The following is a 17090-nucleotide window of genomic DNA, read 5'->3' as shown; positions in this document are numbered from 1 at the left end:
TCTGTAGATTGGATGCGTTCGCAAGGTCCCGGCCGTAGTTTGGTTCGCATTGTCGTGCGGACTGGACTAGACTGCGGCTCTGCAAACGCCGTAGTATCAAATCATGGTTCAGCTCTAATTGGCCAGTCACAATGCGTCCCCAATATCCCTGCATGCAAGGACCTTTAATGGCCAAAGCGTCTCCGTCCGCCCTGAAGCGCCGTACTAGAAAACGTGCAAAATGACAATGCATAAGAAACCTGCACATCCACAAGGAGTCGGATGCAGCCAGCGGGCGCAATTGTCAAGGATTGGACTGGACGCCATTTCAGCCTCTGCGTCGAAAACCGTACCAAAGCGATACCGTTTTCTTAGTCTTCCGTTTACTTGGGCCCTTCCCTTCACATCTACGTCACGTGATTGGGTCAAAGTCGGAACAGACACCGCCACTCGCCACAGCGGCCGCCTGGCATGGCTGACCAACACAGCTGAACATACGAATCGCTTCAAGACGTAAGCCATCGATGCCTACGGAGTACAGCGACCTGGCTACGTGACTACCTGACAGTCAAGCCACAAGCTGCCTCCCGAGGCGCAAAGTCGCAAGGCCTGGCCGCCAGATCTCGCAGGGATTGCGGCAGAAGTCGCCACGACCATGTTCAAGCTCAAAGGCGCCGACCTTGGCAGATTCAATGCTATGCACAAGGCGTAGCCTCCATAAAAGGCTGACCAGTTGAGCAGGGCAAGGGCAAAGTGCCAGCTGTCGGCCTTCTCTCGAGGGCCGGGTCTGCCTCGGCCACCTAATGTGGCCACCTTGTCAGAGGTCAGGCCAGCAAAGAGCAGGCTATCTTGTCACCTATGAAGTGGACGCACGCGATGGGCTCGCCTTGTTTTGTTGTTGTAATACTGTCGCTTTTTGACAGCAGACCTCGACACGACACGACGGCTGGGTACAGATGAGATAACACGAGGCGCGGTTCGTGTTGTTCGCTGGGCAGAAAGGTTTGCGAGCCAGACACCGCAAAAGAGAGCGGAAGTCGTATCACGCACACAAACAAGGGGAGAAAAATAAAAGACAAAACGGAGAGGTACGGCCACGACATGGCCCACAACCTTTTACAAAGTACACGCCGTCGGCAAGTTATCCTGCCCTGTGCCTTGCATACAGGCAGCTACGTCACTCACTTGTTGCCTCTCAGGATTTGCATTGACACCACCCAGCAAAACCTCGCCTTGTGTGATTGTTTTCTTCAGCTCTTGCTATGTCGGGGCCCACTGCCGATGCGAAATCAACTGGTGGTCACCCAAACTTAGTCAGATGCAGAGAGCCTGTTGCATGCATTTTGAAATCGGGCTCTCGATCTTATACGTGGCCGCAACGTAATAGACGAACAGGTCCGATTGAATAGCAAGGCGGATAGGTCCGTTGCCAGAACAAAACTAGAAGATTCTCGAATACAAAAAGGGGGGGAGGGCGTTGGGTATCAATAACGAGGGTGACAAGACATATCGGGGAATATCAACATGAGCGTTTGACATGCAGATCCACAATGCCATGCTTTCGATGTCTGCGTATTCACATTGGACAGCAAAGTGCCGGCCGGATCACCTCCGGCCCCAAATTGTTGATGCCCAATCGCAACGTTCAACGACCAAACAAAAAAAAAGAAAGCAAACAAGCAAACAACAGACGCGTTTGGGAAAGTCGTATTGATCATCTTGTGCTATGCAATATTCCATATAAATTAGCCAGGGATTATTTACCAGGTGGTGTGCCGAGATTTTTCTGATGGAAACGCGAGCTTGTGGGGTGTCTGTGTGATACGGCCATGTCGACGTGCTGCACGTCAAAAGTGAGGCTGCGAATGACATGGCAGAGCTTGTTTAACAGGCGTCTAGCTGAGAGTCAGACGGGTCGTAAAAGGGCACGCAGGATTTGTTTTTGTAACGGAGCAAGACCCGATGTTATATCCATATACGGAAATTTATGTCATAAATTTCCGGGATAATGAAAGGTAGTTATTGATCAGTGCGACTTGTTTGATTTTGCGTAAGATGAGAATTTTTGGGCCGCAAAGGTGGGGACAGTTTTTTACAAAAATAAGAATAAACATAAAAAACCGATAATCTGTTGAGGCAGGCACGCAGTCACGTCTTAAGACGAAGTGAAAGTGAACTTATGCTGACATTTATACACCTTCTGCCTCACAGGTGCGTTCCATAGTCCAAATACGTTCAATTGGGTAATAGTATGTTGCACATTTGCTCGATATAGCATACGTTCGAGTATGTCCATAATTGTGAATGTCGTCTCAAAAGCACATATACCTTTATAAGCCCACCCATTCGCTGCAACTGTGGAATGTGGACATTGTTGTGTAACACGGAGTGATGAGAGCTCTTACAAGCTCTGCCTCTCGATGTGCGAATGCAATAATTTGCACTTGTACAGTCTTAGCCGGACGACGCAAGTTGTGAGGGCTGCTGGTTCTATATGTTTCTTTCACTTTAATGTCGTTTGAAAAAGAAAGCTTTGATAACGAGATTGGAATCGTATATAGTTTCTTCTTCATCTTGTCGACTAAAGACTGTAATTCGCTTTTTTATCCTCTTACTTCATGTTAAATACTTAGCAGGCGTTGTCCAATGCCGACACATCTTTATTATGACTTACTTGGTTGCTCCTTATTTGTTGTTTATCGTCGGACACAATTTGTACGACGCTCTGTTTTATTTCATAATTATAGTGAGAGCAGATTGAGTCTTCCTCTTTGGTTCCGTTTTGTTCCCCTCTCTTTGACCTGCACCTGAGCGTCACATTCCCGCGGGTACCAACAGACAATTTGTTGGGAACGGCCAGTTCGAAACAAGGCGGCCAAAGTAGACGCCTTTGCGACACCGCTTGTCTGCTTTCTCTTTGATATGCGTCCCTTGATCAACGCCTTAATCTCCCTTTTTCGTTTGAGTTTGCATTGAAAGACCTGGACTGATTGCCGAATTCTCTGTCTTGCGTGCCGAATTTCGTTTAGCGGAGTTGGTGCGGAAGGGCCGCCGCAGGGATGGGAATATCATTGGCTACTCGGATGCTGCCAACAGAACAATAAACACAAAAAGTGCACTTGTCTTGAAATAACACACTTTCGGTGTCTGCCGCTTTTTCCATGTCAGAAAATTATCTCACCTTCTCGCAACGGGTCGTATCTTCCTCTGCTAGGAGTGGCGGCCCGTGTGTGTCGTTTCACGCAGCGGTGTTTTCATTGTGATTGTCATGGTGACTTGGCTTGACCAGGGACGATGATCCCAAGAATAGAATCATTGGCCTTGCAAGTGCCAAAAAAGAAAGAAAGAAAGAAAGAAAATGAGAAAGAGTCATGCTGTCGATTCTGCCTCAGCGCTCTTCGGAAACGAATTGGGATGGTTGGCTTGACGCCCGGCACAGGCTAAGGTCAGCCTTGTCAAGACCTTCGGCGGCCACCCGACACAGCCGTGCCGTCGTCACCATTTCCTTCCCTGAGTGAAACAGGCAACCAGCCGTCCAAGTTTCTTCTTGTGGGTCTACCAGTTCAAGATGTCAAGTCTTGATCGATATCTCAGAAAGCCTTGTTGGTTGTTCGATTGTCAAGAAGAGCTTGCGCCCAGAGATCACTGTAGGCACATGATTGCCCAATCAACGCATCCGACTGCTATTCCCACAAAAGTGCGAGGGCAAAAAAAAGCCCGTATGCAAACATCAACGGGCTAACGCAAGGCGACCCAAAGTGCAAAAATGATTGGCTCTGGACGCTTCTAGTCTCCCCAGATTGACAACCACACTTGATCAGGTTTTTCGCGCAGCATGCACGCTTCATTGGTCCGATCATCCATTCTCGGCTTTTTGTTGAGAACAAAAAGGGATGGGGAGAGACGGTGATGATCGGGTGCGCCATTTGAGACCATCCGGGCATCAAGTTGATTCAACCTTGGTCTGACACTCTTGCCATGTTATTGTTCACGGTGTCTATGTCGACTGGGGGCTCTGAAGGGATGCAAAGCAAAAGAGGGAGGAGATGCGCGGGTTGACATTTCCTGGAAATGGGGCCGGCGCAGGTTAATATGAGGAGGGGTGTTGTCAAGCGGCTGGATATGTCGTCATATGGGAAGCCTTAGCACAAGGCCAAATTTGACATGTAAAAAATGCACATTATAGAAAAGAGATGAACAACACGATTGAATAAATGTGGTAGCTCAACAAAAAGTAAGTTGGCGGCCGGATCGACCAGGATAAAAAGCACATGTGAAATTATATTGGAACGGCTGCAGGAGGCATGCCAGCATGGACGCCTTGATGTGGCCAGAACTCGCAAGGTTTCAGTCACATTATGGGAAAGCACATGAACTGGTATGTCCTATCAAATGGAGAAGCAGGCGATGGGGTCCTCGTATGGAGGAGACATACTCGAAAGTAAAATGAAGGCTGTCCTATGATGTTTCGCCCAGTGCACAAAGAAAGACAAAGGCGTCGATGCGGTGCCCCGTTGACTTCTGGCGACTGATCAGCCTCATGCGTGTTGCATTATGCCAGCCTGTGTCTTAGCCTTGCGCCTTTTGTTGTCACCTGTTCCACAGAAGGTGTTTCAAGGCAACAGAAGGTGGCCAACACCGAACCATCAACACATCCACCGAAGGCGAGGTTCGGTCACTAGCCATAGACAATGCTAGGCGAAGCGAATGAGGGCGGGCAAAAGGACAAAATAGACAGCGACAGAAATGACGACAACGCAAGTACCGAGACTCGGCTGGAGCGTAGGTGGTTGTGTTCAACTTTGCACAACGACTGTAAGCAACCTGATAAGCCAAAGGGCTGGGCATGGAACTTGATGTGGTTCGTTGTGCATAGCAACAAAAAACAGGTCGTGTTTTTGGCTCGTCTTCATTTCAACGACACTTGTCATAATGCATACCGCAGGAAGCATATACAGCGCTCCGTAACGAATCTTTGTGATCCTTGTGGTCCTTCCGATGTAGACATCACCTAAGAGACGCCTGAAAAGATGATGCACCACCGTATCGTGCGCCCGCAGGACTCTCGTCGCTTGACCTCTGCTGTGCATCGCGTGCGGGCGAAATGCCTCGTCCAACTCGTCCGACTGAATGTAGGCACGTCCTTGTGTGACCCACGATTGTTTTGGCCCACGTAGCATGTCCGTAATTGCTTGTGGATCAGCTGCCTTTATCTCAGTGTCTCACGTAGCCCTTGCGTTACTCCACGCCTTGTTTCGACGCCTCGTCTGTACATCCTCTGGGCGGGATAGTCGAAAGTCTCGAGGATCTCGACAAACGGTTCGGTAAACGGAAACAAATATCGGTCGTGTGCTGGTGCCTGCGAAAGATGACACCGAATTTGTGGAGGTAGACAGTATCAAATTGTTGTCATTCTTGGGTAGCAGAGAAGACGCAGCAGGTGGAAGCAGAAATGTGGAATAAAAAATACAAGGGACAATACGGATCAGGTAGGCAAAGAAAGGGAGGAGCAGACGCAGCGACGAAGGAAAGAACGGAAGGAAAAGGATTGGGCAGGTAAGTGCGGAGGGAATGCAAATGCTATGTGAACGTGAAGATATAGTCAAGTAGGGAAGGTGTGCAGCAATTGTGAGAGTTAGAGAGGAAGGTGTGAGTGACCAGAAACAGAAGGTGAAGAAAATGTGTCGTGGGTTATCGTAGAAAGACGAAATAGGAAGGAAAAAAGAAGAAACTGCCAAAGACGACAACGGCGGTGGCTTCCAGTTATACCAAATGCAGGTGCAAAATGGCCCACAATTATTAGCAGAGGTTCCGTGAAGCTAGGCAAGCTCGACCGTGCAATTGGGAAGGAGCATAACAGGGGCTTGGTCGATTTTGCAGCGAATAGCATCACGTAAGGCTAAAGCGCCACGTCCCATCATTTAATCCTCCTCATAAGTCAACGTCAACGTCCTCGCATCACGACGTCTGATCTCGACGACAACCAATTATCCTCGGCATTGTCGACCCCCATCCAAACTTCCCGACGACGGCATTGCGGCCCGCCACTCGATACAACGACCATCCTCGACCTGCCCCGCCCCCTTTCTTCGAGCATGGAATAGATAGCGAGACAGCATCCCATCCCTCCTTTTTTTTGTCCAGATCTGTATCATCGAAAACGCCCTGGGCACGCAGCGCTCCGTCCTATACGTCCCAGTCCCGCGACAATGCGCTCCTTCCGCGCGCTGGCACTCTTGGTGCTGGCCGCTTCCGCACCCGCCGCCGTCGACGCCATTGTGTACAAGGACCAAGTCGGCGACATTGACTTCCACCACCAGCTCGTTGGCCTGCCCCAGCGCGACGCCACCTTCTTCCACCGCCCACGTCGTGATGACAAGGCGAGCCTGCTCTATACACTAAGCGATGTCGGCGTGCTGGGCGCCGTTAATCCGAGCAGTGGCGCGCTCGTCTGGCGGCAACTGCTCGGCGAACATGACGGTGACGCCGCCGAGGCCGACGCATTGTTTGGAAAGGGCCACGTCGAGGCTGTCGAGGGCGAGGGCTGGCTGGCCGCAGGCCTGGGCCACTCGGTGCATGCTTGGAACGCCGTGTCGGGCCGGAGCGTGTGGTGGGCGGACTTTGCGGGCGAGGTGGCGGATGTCGCGGTCGCCGCGGCAGCGGACAAGGTAGACACGGACACGGCTACCCTTCGCAGAGACGTTCTGGCACTCTTCCTCGAGGACGGCCACGTTGTGTTGCGTCGTCTGACGGGAAACGATGGCCACGTTGTGTGGGAGCACCGCGAAACACATACGGGCAACCCTTCGGTCAAGATTGCTGCATCGGCCGACCGGGTTTACGCCGTCAGCATTGCCCCAGGAGCGACTGGTCTCAAGGTCCTGGCTGTGGACGCAAACACGGGACATCGCGTTGAGGATCACACTCTTGCCAGTGACGTTCACGCCGTTTCGGACGTCCTGTTTGTCGGCGGCGGCATCGTGGCCTGGACGGACAGTGGCCGCACGAAGATTAAGGTCAGCGTGCTCGGCACCAAGCAGAAGCACGAGTTTGCACTGCCTGAGCGCACAGAGAGTGTGATTGTTCACGCCCTGCGCAGCCAGTCTTCGTCGCCTTCGTTCCTTGTTCACACGCGCACGGCGGACGCCCACCGCGGCCAAGTCTACCACGTTGACGTGAACAAGGGTTCCGTGCAAAAGGCGTACGACCTGCCCCAGCAGCCCGGTGCTGGCGCCTTCGCTGTGACTGCGTCCGACGCCGATGCTGTCTTCTTTACGCGCATCACGGACGACGAGGTCGTTTTGTTCAACTCGGTCTCGCACGGCATTCTGGGCCGTTGGCCCGTTGCCCAAGGGGCCCCCCTGCACGCATCGGGCGCCGCAGCGGCCGAGGTTGCAGCTCGCCCGGGTGCCGGTATCGAGATCAGCTACGCTGTCCGGACCGCCGTGCTCACGGCCGATGAGGACTGGGTTCTTATCCGCAACAACGGCCAGCGTACCTGGTCGCGTCCCGAAGGCCTGACGGGCGCTGTGGCTGCTGCTCTCGCCGATCGTCCCGAATCCGAGCAGCTTGTGCGTGCTCTCGAGGAGGAGGAGGCCCAGAGTCCGCTTGCGGCATACGTGCACCGTGTTCGGCGCCACGTTGAAGACCTCGCGCACCTTCCGGCGTACCTGCAGTCGCTGCCGGGCAAACTTCTGCGCAGCATCCTTGGCAGCGCCAGCTCAGACGACGCCACGCCTGTTGCCGACCCCTTCGGTTTCCACAAGTTGGCCATCCTTGCCACCCGCCGCGGCCGCCTCTACGGCCTGGACGCCGCCAGCCCCGGTTCCGTGCTGTGGACCGCAAGGGCAGTCGACACCGCATCTGGCCCCTGGAAGGTCCAGAAAATCTACGTTGATGAGGCGAACGGCGTGGCTACGGCTGTCGGTGCGACCGCCGGCGAGTCTGTTGCCGTCAAAATTCAGACGGGCGAGATTACTGTGTCGACTGTCAACGACAATGTGAACGGTGCCGTGGCGACCGCCGTCCTGGTCAACAGCGCGTCTGGTCCCTATCTCCTGGCCGTGCCCGAGGACGGCTCCATCCCTGCTATTCCCGTCGACAAGTGCCCCACCGAGTCCATTGTCATTCGCGAACACGCATCTGTGGCTGGCATTCGCGGCGTGCGCTTCGTGGCATCGTCCGATGCGTGTGCCCAGGAGACGACCTGGACGTTTTCCGTTCCACCGCAATTCCGCATTGTGGATGTGGCCACACGCCATGCGCACGACCCTGTCGCGTCGATTGGCCGTGTGCTGGGCGACCGCACCGTGCTCTACAAGTACCTCAACCCGAACCTTGCCGTCGTCGCCGCCATCAACGACGAGACGGGCGTGCTCATGACCTTCATGCTCGACACGGTCTCGGGACAGCTGCTGTCGTCAGCCACGTACGAAGGCGTCGACGGCTCCAAGCCCGTCGAGTGCCTGCTGTTTGAAAACACGTTCCTCTGCACGTACTTTGCGGACTACCGTGTGTCCATCGGCGGCGATGCTGTCCAGACCATCAAGGGCTACCATCTGGCGGTCAGCGACATGTACGAGTCGACCGAGCCCAACAACCGCGGCGTGCTCGGCAGCGCGGCCCAGAACACGTCGGCTGTGGAGCCCCTGGAGGTGGTGTCGGACACCGCGGCCGGCCAGCCGCTGCTTTTGCCTGCCGTCACGTCGGCCACCTGGGTTGTCGGCTCGCGCCTGACGAGCCTCGCGGTCACGCAGACGCGCCAGGGCATCAGCGTGCGCCATGTGTTGGCATACATGCCGCGCCTGCACGGCATCGTGGGCCTCCCGCGCGTCGGTGCCGTGCTCGATCCCCGGCGCCCCGTTGGGCGCGCCGCTACGCCCCAGGAGGCCGAGGAGGGCCTGGTGCCGTACGCGCCGCAGCTCGAGATCGATCCGCGGCTTGTGGTGTCGCACGAGCGCGACGTGCTCGGCATCCAGCAGATCGTGACGGCAGCGACGCACGTCGAGTCGACGAGTCTGGTGCTGGCGTTTGGTCGTGTGGACGTGTTCGGCACGCGTGTGGCCCCGTCGCTGGCGTTTGACCTGCTCGACAAGGGCTTCGGCAAGCTGTCGATGCTGGCAACGGTGGCGGCGCTGGCGGTGGGTGTGTTTGTGCTGCGTCCTATTGTGACCAAGAAGCAGATCAATCTGCGGTGGAAGGCCCTCTTGTAGGAGAGCCTTTTCTACGTAATATTGTTTTTGTTCCTTTTGTTTTGTTTCCGCATGTTGTTTTATCATATTGTCTTCTTGTATATTTAAAAGGGGCCGAATGTAGAATCTAGACATTGCCATTCTTCTTTGCGTCCTCGTGCATTATAATTGAAAATAGAGAAAACGTGAAAAGCGAAAATTAAAAACAAAGTATAGCCTGTATGTTGTATAGCAGTCTAGCCCCGTCTTTGGAAATGACCAGCCTGTCTAATGTTGCGTAGAATTTCAAAGGTCGTGATATCGTAAGATTTTCCGATGCCTCATGTCCCGGTCGTTCTTTCCCACACCTTGTCGTTGCCTTCCATCGCCCCTTCCGCCTCACCTTATCCTCGCCTTCCTATCCTGTCGATTAGTCCCCTCCCGTCCGCACCGCGCCTTCCGTTCCGGCTAGCAAACTCACTTGAGATCATACCTCGGCAGACCCATCCACACATAATGTTCCGTCATGCCCAGCTCTTCCCAGTGCGCGCGTTCCTTGGCGTTCTTCAGCCACAGCATGCCCAGCATGCCCAGCGAGCCGGCCCCGGTGCCGTCTTTGCCGCCGCGGCGCCGGGGGATCATGCACATCCACTCGGGAGTCATGATGACGTTGTTGGCCGTTGCGGATTCAGGGAGGTCATCGAGGGCGGGTGTGCTGTGGCCGGGCGTGCCGCTGGCGCTCTTCTTGTGCGTCTTGTTGCCATTGGTTCCGTTGGCTCTGTTGGTCCCGTTCGTGCCGTTCGTGCCGTTCGTGGCTTGTACCAGCTTCCGTTCGACGTGTTCCTTGTGCGCGCGGCGCACCTCGGCCAGCAAGCGCTGGTAGACGGCCAGGATGTAGTCGGGTGTGATGGGTCCTGTCAGGCGCTGGACAAAGTGCTGGAACGGCACGGTCGGGTGCTGGACGATGGGTGCGTTCTCTCTCGACGCTGTCGTTGTCTTGTTGCCGGACGCCTTTTCGGCCAGAGCAAGCGCCTCGACTGGGAAGAGAGTAAAGCCCGGGTCCGGCTCCGTGAACACCTGAACGTGCTTGTGGCCCTGGGAGGCGCCACCCTCATAGCCACAGTTGTAGATCATCATGGGCGGCTGGTGGCCGCGGTCCCGGATGGCAGCCATGACGGCCCACGTCGCCGCCCAGTCGCCAGCGTCCAGGTCGTCCGTCTGCGGTGCAAACAGTCGAGTGTGCAGCACATAGTGTGGACGAATCATGGCGTGCATGCTCAGCTCGACAACATGGTCGGGGCCGGGGCGGGCCACGACGAAGGCCGGGTCCGGATCGACAAAGGGCCCGCCCTTTCCACGTCGCTCCGGAGCATCGGCGGCAAGGATGGGTTTGCGGGCGATGGATGGAGACGTCTTGAATTCGAACTGGACGAGTTAGAGCAGAGCGACAAGAGGCCAAAGACGGGGGCAGAAGTAGGGTACAGTACGTTGAAGCCATTGTGCTGGACAACCTCGCCGTCGGTGGGAAAGTAAAAGAGGAGACCCTGCTCGCGAAGCAGGTCGAACTGGTCGACGGCCGACTGGGGAAACTCGGGCGGCAGTTGGATGTCCATGGCAAGAGGCGAGGGCGAGAGAGGAGGCTTCAATGCTCCGTTGTGTGGTGCAGGGTAAGAATCTCACGGGGCGATATGATGGATCCCTTTCCGTCTTTTTTGGTCTAAAATTTCGACTCTTGCCTGAGCAGCTTTAGAGACACTGTATTTTGAACGGAGTACTTTAATTAGGCGCGGCTTTGCTCTGTGAGTGAAGTAGATTCAGACTTGGCTCAGAACACAGATAAGACATTTCTCGATATCGTTTGGGCGTCACCGCAAGAAGCAAATTGAAGTGGCCGAAGCTTGAGAAAGGTCAATTGGAGCTCTGCATCGAGTAATTCGATTGGCCACAGCCAATGCACAGGGAGAGTTACATGCACGGTCGGTCATGTTTTCGGCCCCTGGTTGGTGACGGGAAGCCAGGGGCATTGCAGGGCAATGATTTTAGGGCACTAGAGATGCCGGTGACACCCACTCGCGCCACTATCATTACGCGCTAAATGCCACAGCGGAGTCGATCTCGTAGCCAAACTCAACGGCATCAACTTTGCAAAGCCTCACAAACTCATCCATGTCCGAAACCAAGTCAATCTAGACGCCTCTTCCCTGGCACCGCTATCACCTACTCTAAATACTGCACAAAGCAAGAGAATGTTTTATTCTGGCTGCCCGCAGGCTCTACTGTTCTTGGGATAAGAAGCAGCTGACCACAAATCATAACTGCACCTGTAAACATCAAACGTGCAAAACTCGGTGTATGGAGAACATTCATGACCAGCTAATATCATTTGTTATTCACTTCCAACTAACACTATCAAGTTAATAGAGATCTAGCTCCCGACCTCGCCACCTGGTCTTGCCATTACGGTGTATGCAGCCTGCACCGATTCGTCTTGTATTGTAAACAGAGATTAAAAATGGCGTCTCCCCGACAGCATCAGATCATGCTTCCATGTCGTCTTTCTGAACACGTTTGGAGTGTCCTACTTGGCAAAGATTCCTCCCCTTGGTCCTGGCTACCGCGGCCGCCGGCTACCAATCCTCATCTGCCTGCTCATCCTCTGCCCGCTTTTCCTCCCGCTCCTCCTCTGCCCGCAGAAGCGCCCGCGCGTGCATCAGCGCCCAGCCCAGCCGGTTCTGTCCCCATTTGGCGCGTCTGTTCGGCGCATTCGTCGCACCGAAGCCGATGCCCCAGATGCGGTCGCGTGGGGCCGCTTCCACCAGCAGCCTGTCGCCCGTCGTCAGGAGCACCCGCTTGAACAAGGGGTTCTGCTGGAACTTGTGATAGCTGCCCTCTTCCACAACGGCGCTCTTGACGGCGTCCCAGCCTTCCTTGGTAAAGTTGCTCACACGCTTGCCCAGGGCCTTTTGCTTGGACGGGTCCGGGTTGTCTAGGATCCGGCGCTGGATGTCGCGGTCGCCGAAGCGGACGGCTTTGCAGAACATCATGAACTGTTCTGCGCAGCCAAACGAGAGGATCTCGGTGAGGCCCTCCACCGCCTTTGGGCCGTCCGCCAGTGTGATCTCGGCGATGCGCGTCTTGGACACGGAAAACGAGGAGAGCGTCCACTGGGAGAACTCGCGAAAAGGGCGGCCCCTGGCGTGGCCGTAGAAAAAGAGCGGATCATCCTGGTCGACAGGCGCGCCGGGGATGTCGTCGAAACGACGACGAGCCGCAGGCTTCTGCGCCGGCTTCTGTGCCGGCTTCTGTGCCGGACCTGCCTGCTGTCTTTTATTGCTCATGGCTGCGAATGTGGGAGCCAGTCGGACAGTCTTGGTCATTCAAAGTCTCCAGGAAGAGTGTCTGCTTTGATTTGCGTGCTTGGAAGGTTGACGACTCTAAAGATTAGAATGACAGACGCGCGAACGGCTCGTTATATGTACGGCGCAGTCCTATTGTCGAACAGGACATGGACGACGGATCACGTAGGGCTTTTGTGACCATGCTCGCAATCAGAACGAAAAAGGTCCATGGCGATCATCAAAAAGTTGTAGTTCGCCAAGTATCTCGCACCTTCCTCATGAACCTCGACTCACATGCACCAGTCGCAGGGGCAGGAACGACTGGTGGAGCGTGGGGGCGGCTGCGCCTAGTCGCTTTTCGCAAGGCGGACATACTCATTAACCCATAGCCCAAGTCAGCCTCGTCGAGCCAAACTGGCTGTCAAAGGCAACGAATCCCATATATACGTGCGATCGTGCACGCGAACCTTTGATTATGTGTGCATTTCGAGGCTTTTCCGTGCACTTAATTTTGCAGCCGTAAGTCTCTGCCATTCCTCGATGCGGGGCCGACTGCCTACGGGCAAACTAGGAAGGCGCGCAAGTATGACTAAATCAGCGGTGCTAAGGCCGAGGCTTGCACCTCGTACCACTCGCGACTGCCATCCGAAGACTTTACGCCGTTCGTGACTTCCTGGCAGACGGAAAAGAGGAACGGTGTCATACTCCGAGTCTCGGGAAGGTGCCGGCCTGCTTTTATTTCAAAATCGCCCACCCTAGCCTCAACCTCGACAACTCTCCACAAACACACACTCTCTCTCCACCCCACCATGTCGTCGATCCGCGTCCCCCTCGACCACGGCGACCTGTCGGCGCTCCTGCCGCCCTCGTGGACGGAGCAGGTCGCCGCATGGCTTGCTGAAGACACCCCGTCATTTGACTACGGCGGATTTGTGGTCGGCGATGTCGCGCGCACAGCCACCCTCTGGGCCAAGAGCCCCGGCATCGTTGCCGGCGTTCCCTTTGTCAATGAGATCTTCAAGCGCTGCGGCTGCACCATTGAGTGGAAGGTCGAGGAGGGTGCCCAGGTCGGGTCGCCCGACGACAACGGCGGCAAGACGGCCTGTGCGGTTGTGTCCGGTCCGGCGCGCGGCTTGCTGCTGGCCGAGCGCGTGGGGCTCAATGTGCTCGCGCGCTGCGCCGGGATCGCGACGCGCACACATGCTGTCCTGACGGCGCTGCGCAAAGCCGGCTATACGGGCCTGCTGGCGGGCACGCGCAAAACGACGCCCGGGTTCCGGCTGGTGGAGAAGTACGGCATGCTCGTGGGCGGCGCGGACATGCACCGCGTGGACCTTAGCGCCATGGTGATGCTCAAGGACAACCACGTGTGGTCGCGGGGCAGCATCACAGATGCGGTGGCGGCGGCCAAGAGCGTGGCTGGGTTTGCGCTCAAGATTGAGGTGGAGGTCCAGTCCGAGGAAGAGGCGGACGAGGCGCTGGCGGCAGGCGCAGATGTGGTGATGCTGGACAACTTTACAGGCGACGGTGTCAAGGTGGCGGCGGCCAGCCTTCGGCAGCGGTGGGCGGCCAAGGGCCACTCGGCCTTTTTGATTGAGGTGTCGGGCGGCCTGACGGCCGACAACATTGACGCCTACGTGTGCAATGGTAGGTGTCCCTTCCACCATCCTTGCCGTTCGTTTCCTCGGCTTCGTTTCCATTCTCACTGACACTTTACCACGTTACAGACGTCGACATCATTTCAACAAGCTACATCCACCAGGGTGTTCCACACGTCGATTTTTCGCTCAAGATCAACCACTAGAGGAGTCGTGCCATGGTCAACTACGACGGGACAAAACAACGTAAATAAAAAGACGTCAAAAGCAAAGATGTTTACAAGATTGTTGACAAATCTTTGAAACCGAGTCTGTGACTTGGTCTGCGACTGTGATTGTGCGAAGGTGGCGGATGTTGGCGGATGCTGTAGCCGTGTGTTTTGGCATCTATGGCCATTTGCTGCGGACCGCCCGTCGTGTTTCGGTAGGACCTGCGCAGAAACCTGGCAATCTGCGACGTAGACTGTGTCCTGTGCTCCGGCTGTTATGGATCCAATCAGGACACAACACAGAAATATCATAGCTGCCATTCGATGCTTGTTTTCTGGGGCTGATTCCCGCGACTTGATGCATCTTGACGAACTCACCATGATTGTTGCTGGCGTTCTTGTTGGCATTCTTGTCACACGTTGAAACAAGTTTTGTCCCGCCAAAGATGCGAGATTCAAGATGGAGAGTTGGAGCAGGGAGACTGACGAAATAGAAAAAAAAGCTGTACAATATTGTGAATGCAAAGCACAGGACGGACAAGGTGCACATGGAGCACAGGGTGACGACAACTGTTTGACTCTGAAACTATGTGCAAGGGCGAGACAAGCCGATCTCGAGAGACAAGAACTGGAGAAGAGCAGAACACAGGACGATCCAACTACCGCTCGATCTCCCTTGGCGGGCGATCCCACATCGACGTCCAGAAGCCCAGGCCCTAAGCCCAGGACCTAAGCCAAGGCCCCAAGCACCAAGTCCGAGTCGCTGTTGGTTAGATCCTTGGGGTTGACGTTCTCGGCCTCGAACGTCTCTGGTTGCTGACACCAACACAGGCACACACACACAAGCACAATGGGGTCAACGTCGCGTCAGTAGCGTCGGCCGACACGAGAGTTCCCAACCCCCCTTGTGCCTGTACATACCCTGACATATGTATACTCGGCTCAGCTTCCGGCCGATCTAGCCTGCCACAACAATGGTCGCTTGGGAAGAGATGCAGATACGAACCCTTTTCACGGACGGTGCACTGTTGTACTGCTTTGGCTCTCGTGACATACGCCAGACTATCCTCGTCCTGGATAATACGCAGTATTTTGGGGTTGCTCAAGGTAGGCTGTCTGCCTTGCTTCTTGTTGCCCCTTACTTCACGGCGGTTACTATTGTTGCTGCTTCGTAAGCACGTACGGCACCTGCCACACCAGAAACACACACAGATCGCGGCCGAGGGACCTTCCGGCCGCCTAGGTCGCCCATTTCGGCAAGTCACTGTTTTTGGCCCTCTGTGTGCAACGAAGATACTGAGACTTTTTGCACTGCTTCCACTGTTTCCACTGTTTCTACGACTCTTTCCATGACCCCCAACGCAATGTCGTCATAGTTTCATACCTGCTGGTTTCAGCTTTGCAAGGTCGGGGGACAGACAAGGGAGAGAGATTGGGAGGACATGGGTTGCAGATTTGGATAGATTTGAGAGGTGCTCCAAGACTGTCGATCGCTGCCGCTATGCTGCGCTGGAAGACTGTTAGACGTTCCAGTATCTCTGAAACAGCAAGTCTTCAGAGGCCAATCCGGCGTTGTGTGGTTTGGACGGGTCGCATCCGAGTTTACAACCACAGCTCGCACAGCATCCAAACGAGCCAGGCGGACTGCCAGTCAAGTGTATTTTGTATTTCGTACGCCACAGTATCTTCTTCCGTACTCCGTGGCGCCGACCACCGAATTTTGACGGGCATGGGAAACCAGCTCTTGCGCCGGTGAGACCTGAGATGGGCTAAATAGTATTTAGATCGCCGCCAAGGAGTAGTTTGAACAGCGTGAGCGACTGAACAAAAGGCTGCGAGTAAAAAAACCTCGGTGAAAGAGCAACGGTTGCTTGGACCGTAGCAATTATATGCAGGGGACAAAACCTGTCAGATGGAGCGAAGACCGACCGACAATGGCATCAAAAGTAAAATAGCGATTGACTGTCAGTCATCCTCCTTCCTTGACGGCCAACCGCATGCCTAACCGACATGCATATCCTTCTCCATTTTGTAACTTTCTGGGATTGTTTGATCGTCCACGTTGCAAGGCTTAATTGAAGGTATGGGACAGTAGCATCAACAGTGAAAAATCAAGGAACGAGAACCGGCTTTGGAGATGAGAGGACAAGTCGTCAATCTTGCAGCAAAACACACTTCAAAAAAAAGTCGACAGAAGTACGGCGCAAATGATCGGTTCTTCGATTGTACGTCACCTCGTCAAGAGCTCCGACTCAATCTGTCACGTCAATTCTATTTTACCGGCAACTAGCCTCGCCACGCTCTGTGGTCGCCGTCGTCTGGCTTGGGCAATATTTCTCCTCCTTGTTCCAAAGGATTTTTTTATTAATTGTTTGGACTTGTCGCTTCCTTTCTCATCGTATCGCACATCTTGGCGCACTCTGGCAATTCATATTCCGCAATACAAAGTACTCTCGGTACTCTCCATGCCCCATTTCTCCTTTTCCCCCTTTTGCCTGCCTTAGCAGCCACCATCCCTGTATTTTCAAGGTTTGCAAGTCTGCCCGGGACAGAAACGCCTCGTTTCGGGGAATTGGACGTCGTAAAGTCCCAGCCTCGGCGTTGGTACATATTTTCATCATGCAGGAGAGAATGAAAAATCAGCACAAAAACGCCACATTTCGGAGTAAATAAGCTCAAGCGGCGTGAGAAGCAAGATGCGGTTGGCTGTGAGGCTGTCTCCTGTCTGCCGGCACAAAGTCGCTTAAGGTGCTATTCCAAAAATAAGCATGAGATGGACCCAGACAACGAAAACAA

At 54.7% G+C, this 17090-nt stretch overlaps 5 protein-coding genes across 5 annotated transcripts; 3 read left to right on the top strand and 2 right to left on the bottom strand.

Moving 5' to 3' along the window:
• Positions 1-220: 220 nt before the first annotated feature.
• On the top strand, positions 221-691 carry SPSK_09967 (uncharacterized protein; the record flags this gene model as incomplete). Its single annotated transcript, XM_016736532.1, has 2 exons — positions 221-492; positions 553-691. The coding sequence occupies 2 exons, from the start codon at positions 221-223 to the stop codon at positions 689-691; spliced, it is 411 nt and encodes a 136-aa protein (XP_016588270.1).
• Positions 692-6188: 5497 nt separating this feature from the next.
• On the top strand, positions 6189-9191 carry SPSK_08454 (uncharacterized protein; the record flags this gene model as incomplete). The annotated part of the gene is made up of 1 exon (XM_016735051.1): positions 6189-9191. One exon carries the CDS (start codon positions 6189-6191, stop codon positions 9189-9191), a length of 3003 nt encoding a protein of 1000 aa, XP_016588269.1.
• A 435-nt stretch (positions 9192-9626) lies between these two features.
• SPSK_09454 (uncharacterized protein) lies at positions 9627-10762 on the bottom strand (the record flags this gene model as incomplete). The annotated part of the gene is made up of 2 exons (XM_016736026.1): positions 9627-10574; positions 10637-10762. 2 exons carry the CDS (start codon positions 10760-10762, stop codon positions 9627-9629), a joined length of 1074 nt encoding a protein of 357 aa, XP_016588268.1.
• Positions 10763-11776: 1014 nt separating this feature from the next.
• On the bottom strand, positions 11777-12526 carry SPSK_09757 (uncharacterized protein; the record flags this gene model as incomplete). Its single annotated transcript, XM_016736327.1, has 1 exon — positions 11777-12526. The coding sequence occupies one exon, from the start codon at positions 12524-12526 to the stop codon at positions 11777-11779; it is 750 nt and encodes a 249-aa protein (XP_016588267.1).
• Positions 12527-13296: 770 nt separating this feature from the next.
• Positions 13297-14291, top strand: SPSK_09562 (nicotinate-nucleotide pyrophosphorylase (carboxylating); the record flags this gene model as incomplete). The annotated part of the gene is made up of 2 exons (XM_016736134.1): positions 13297-14134; positions 14215-14291. 2 exons carry the CDS (start codon positions 13297-13299, stop codon positions 14289-14291), a joined length of 915 nt encoding a protein of 304 aa, XP_016588266.1.
• Positions 14292-17090: the final 2799 nt, after the last annotated feature.

This window comes from Sporothrix schenckii (genome assembly GCF_000961545.1).
Source record: "Sporothrix schenckii 1099-18 chromosome Unknown Cont44, whole genome shotgun sequence".
NCBI classification, from domain to species: domain Eukaryota; kingdom Fungi; phylum Ascomycota; class Sordariomycetes; order Ophiostomatales; family Ophiostomataceae; genus Sporothrix; species Sporothrix schenckii.
This window is presented reverse-complemented; position numbering and strand designations above follow the sequence as displayed.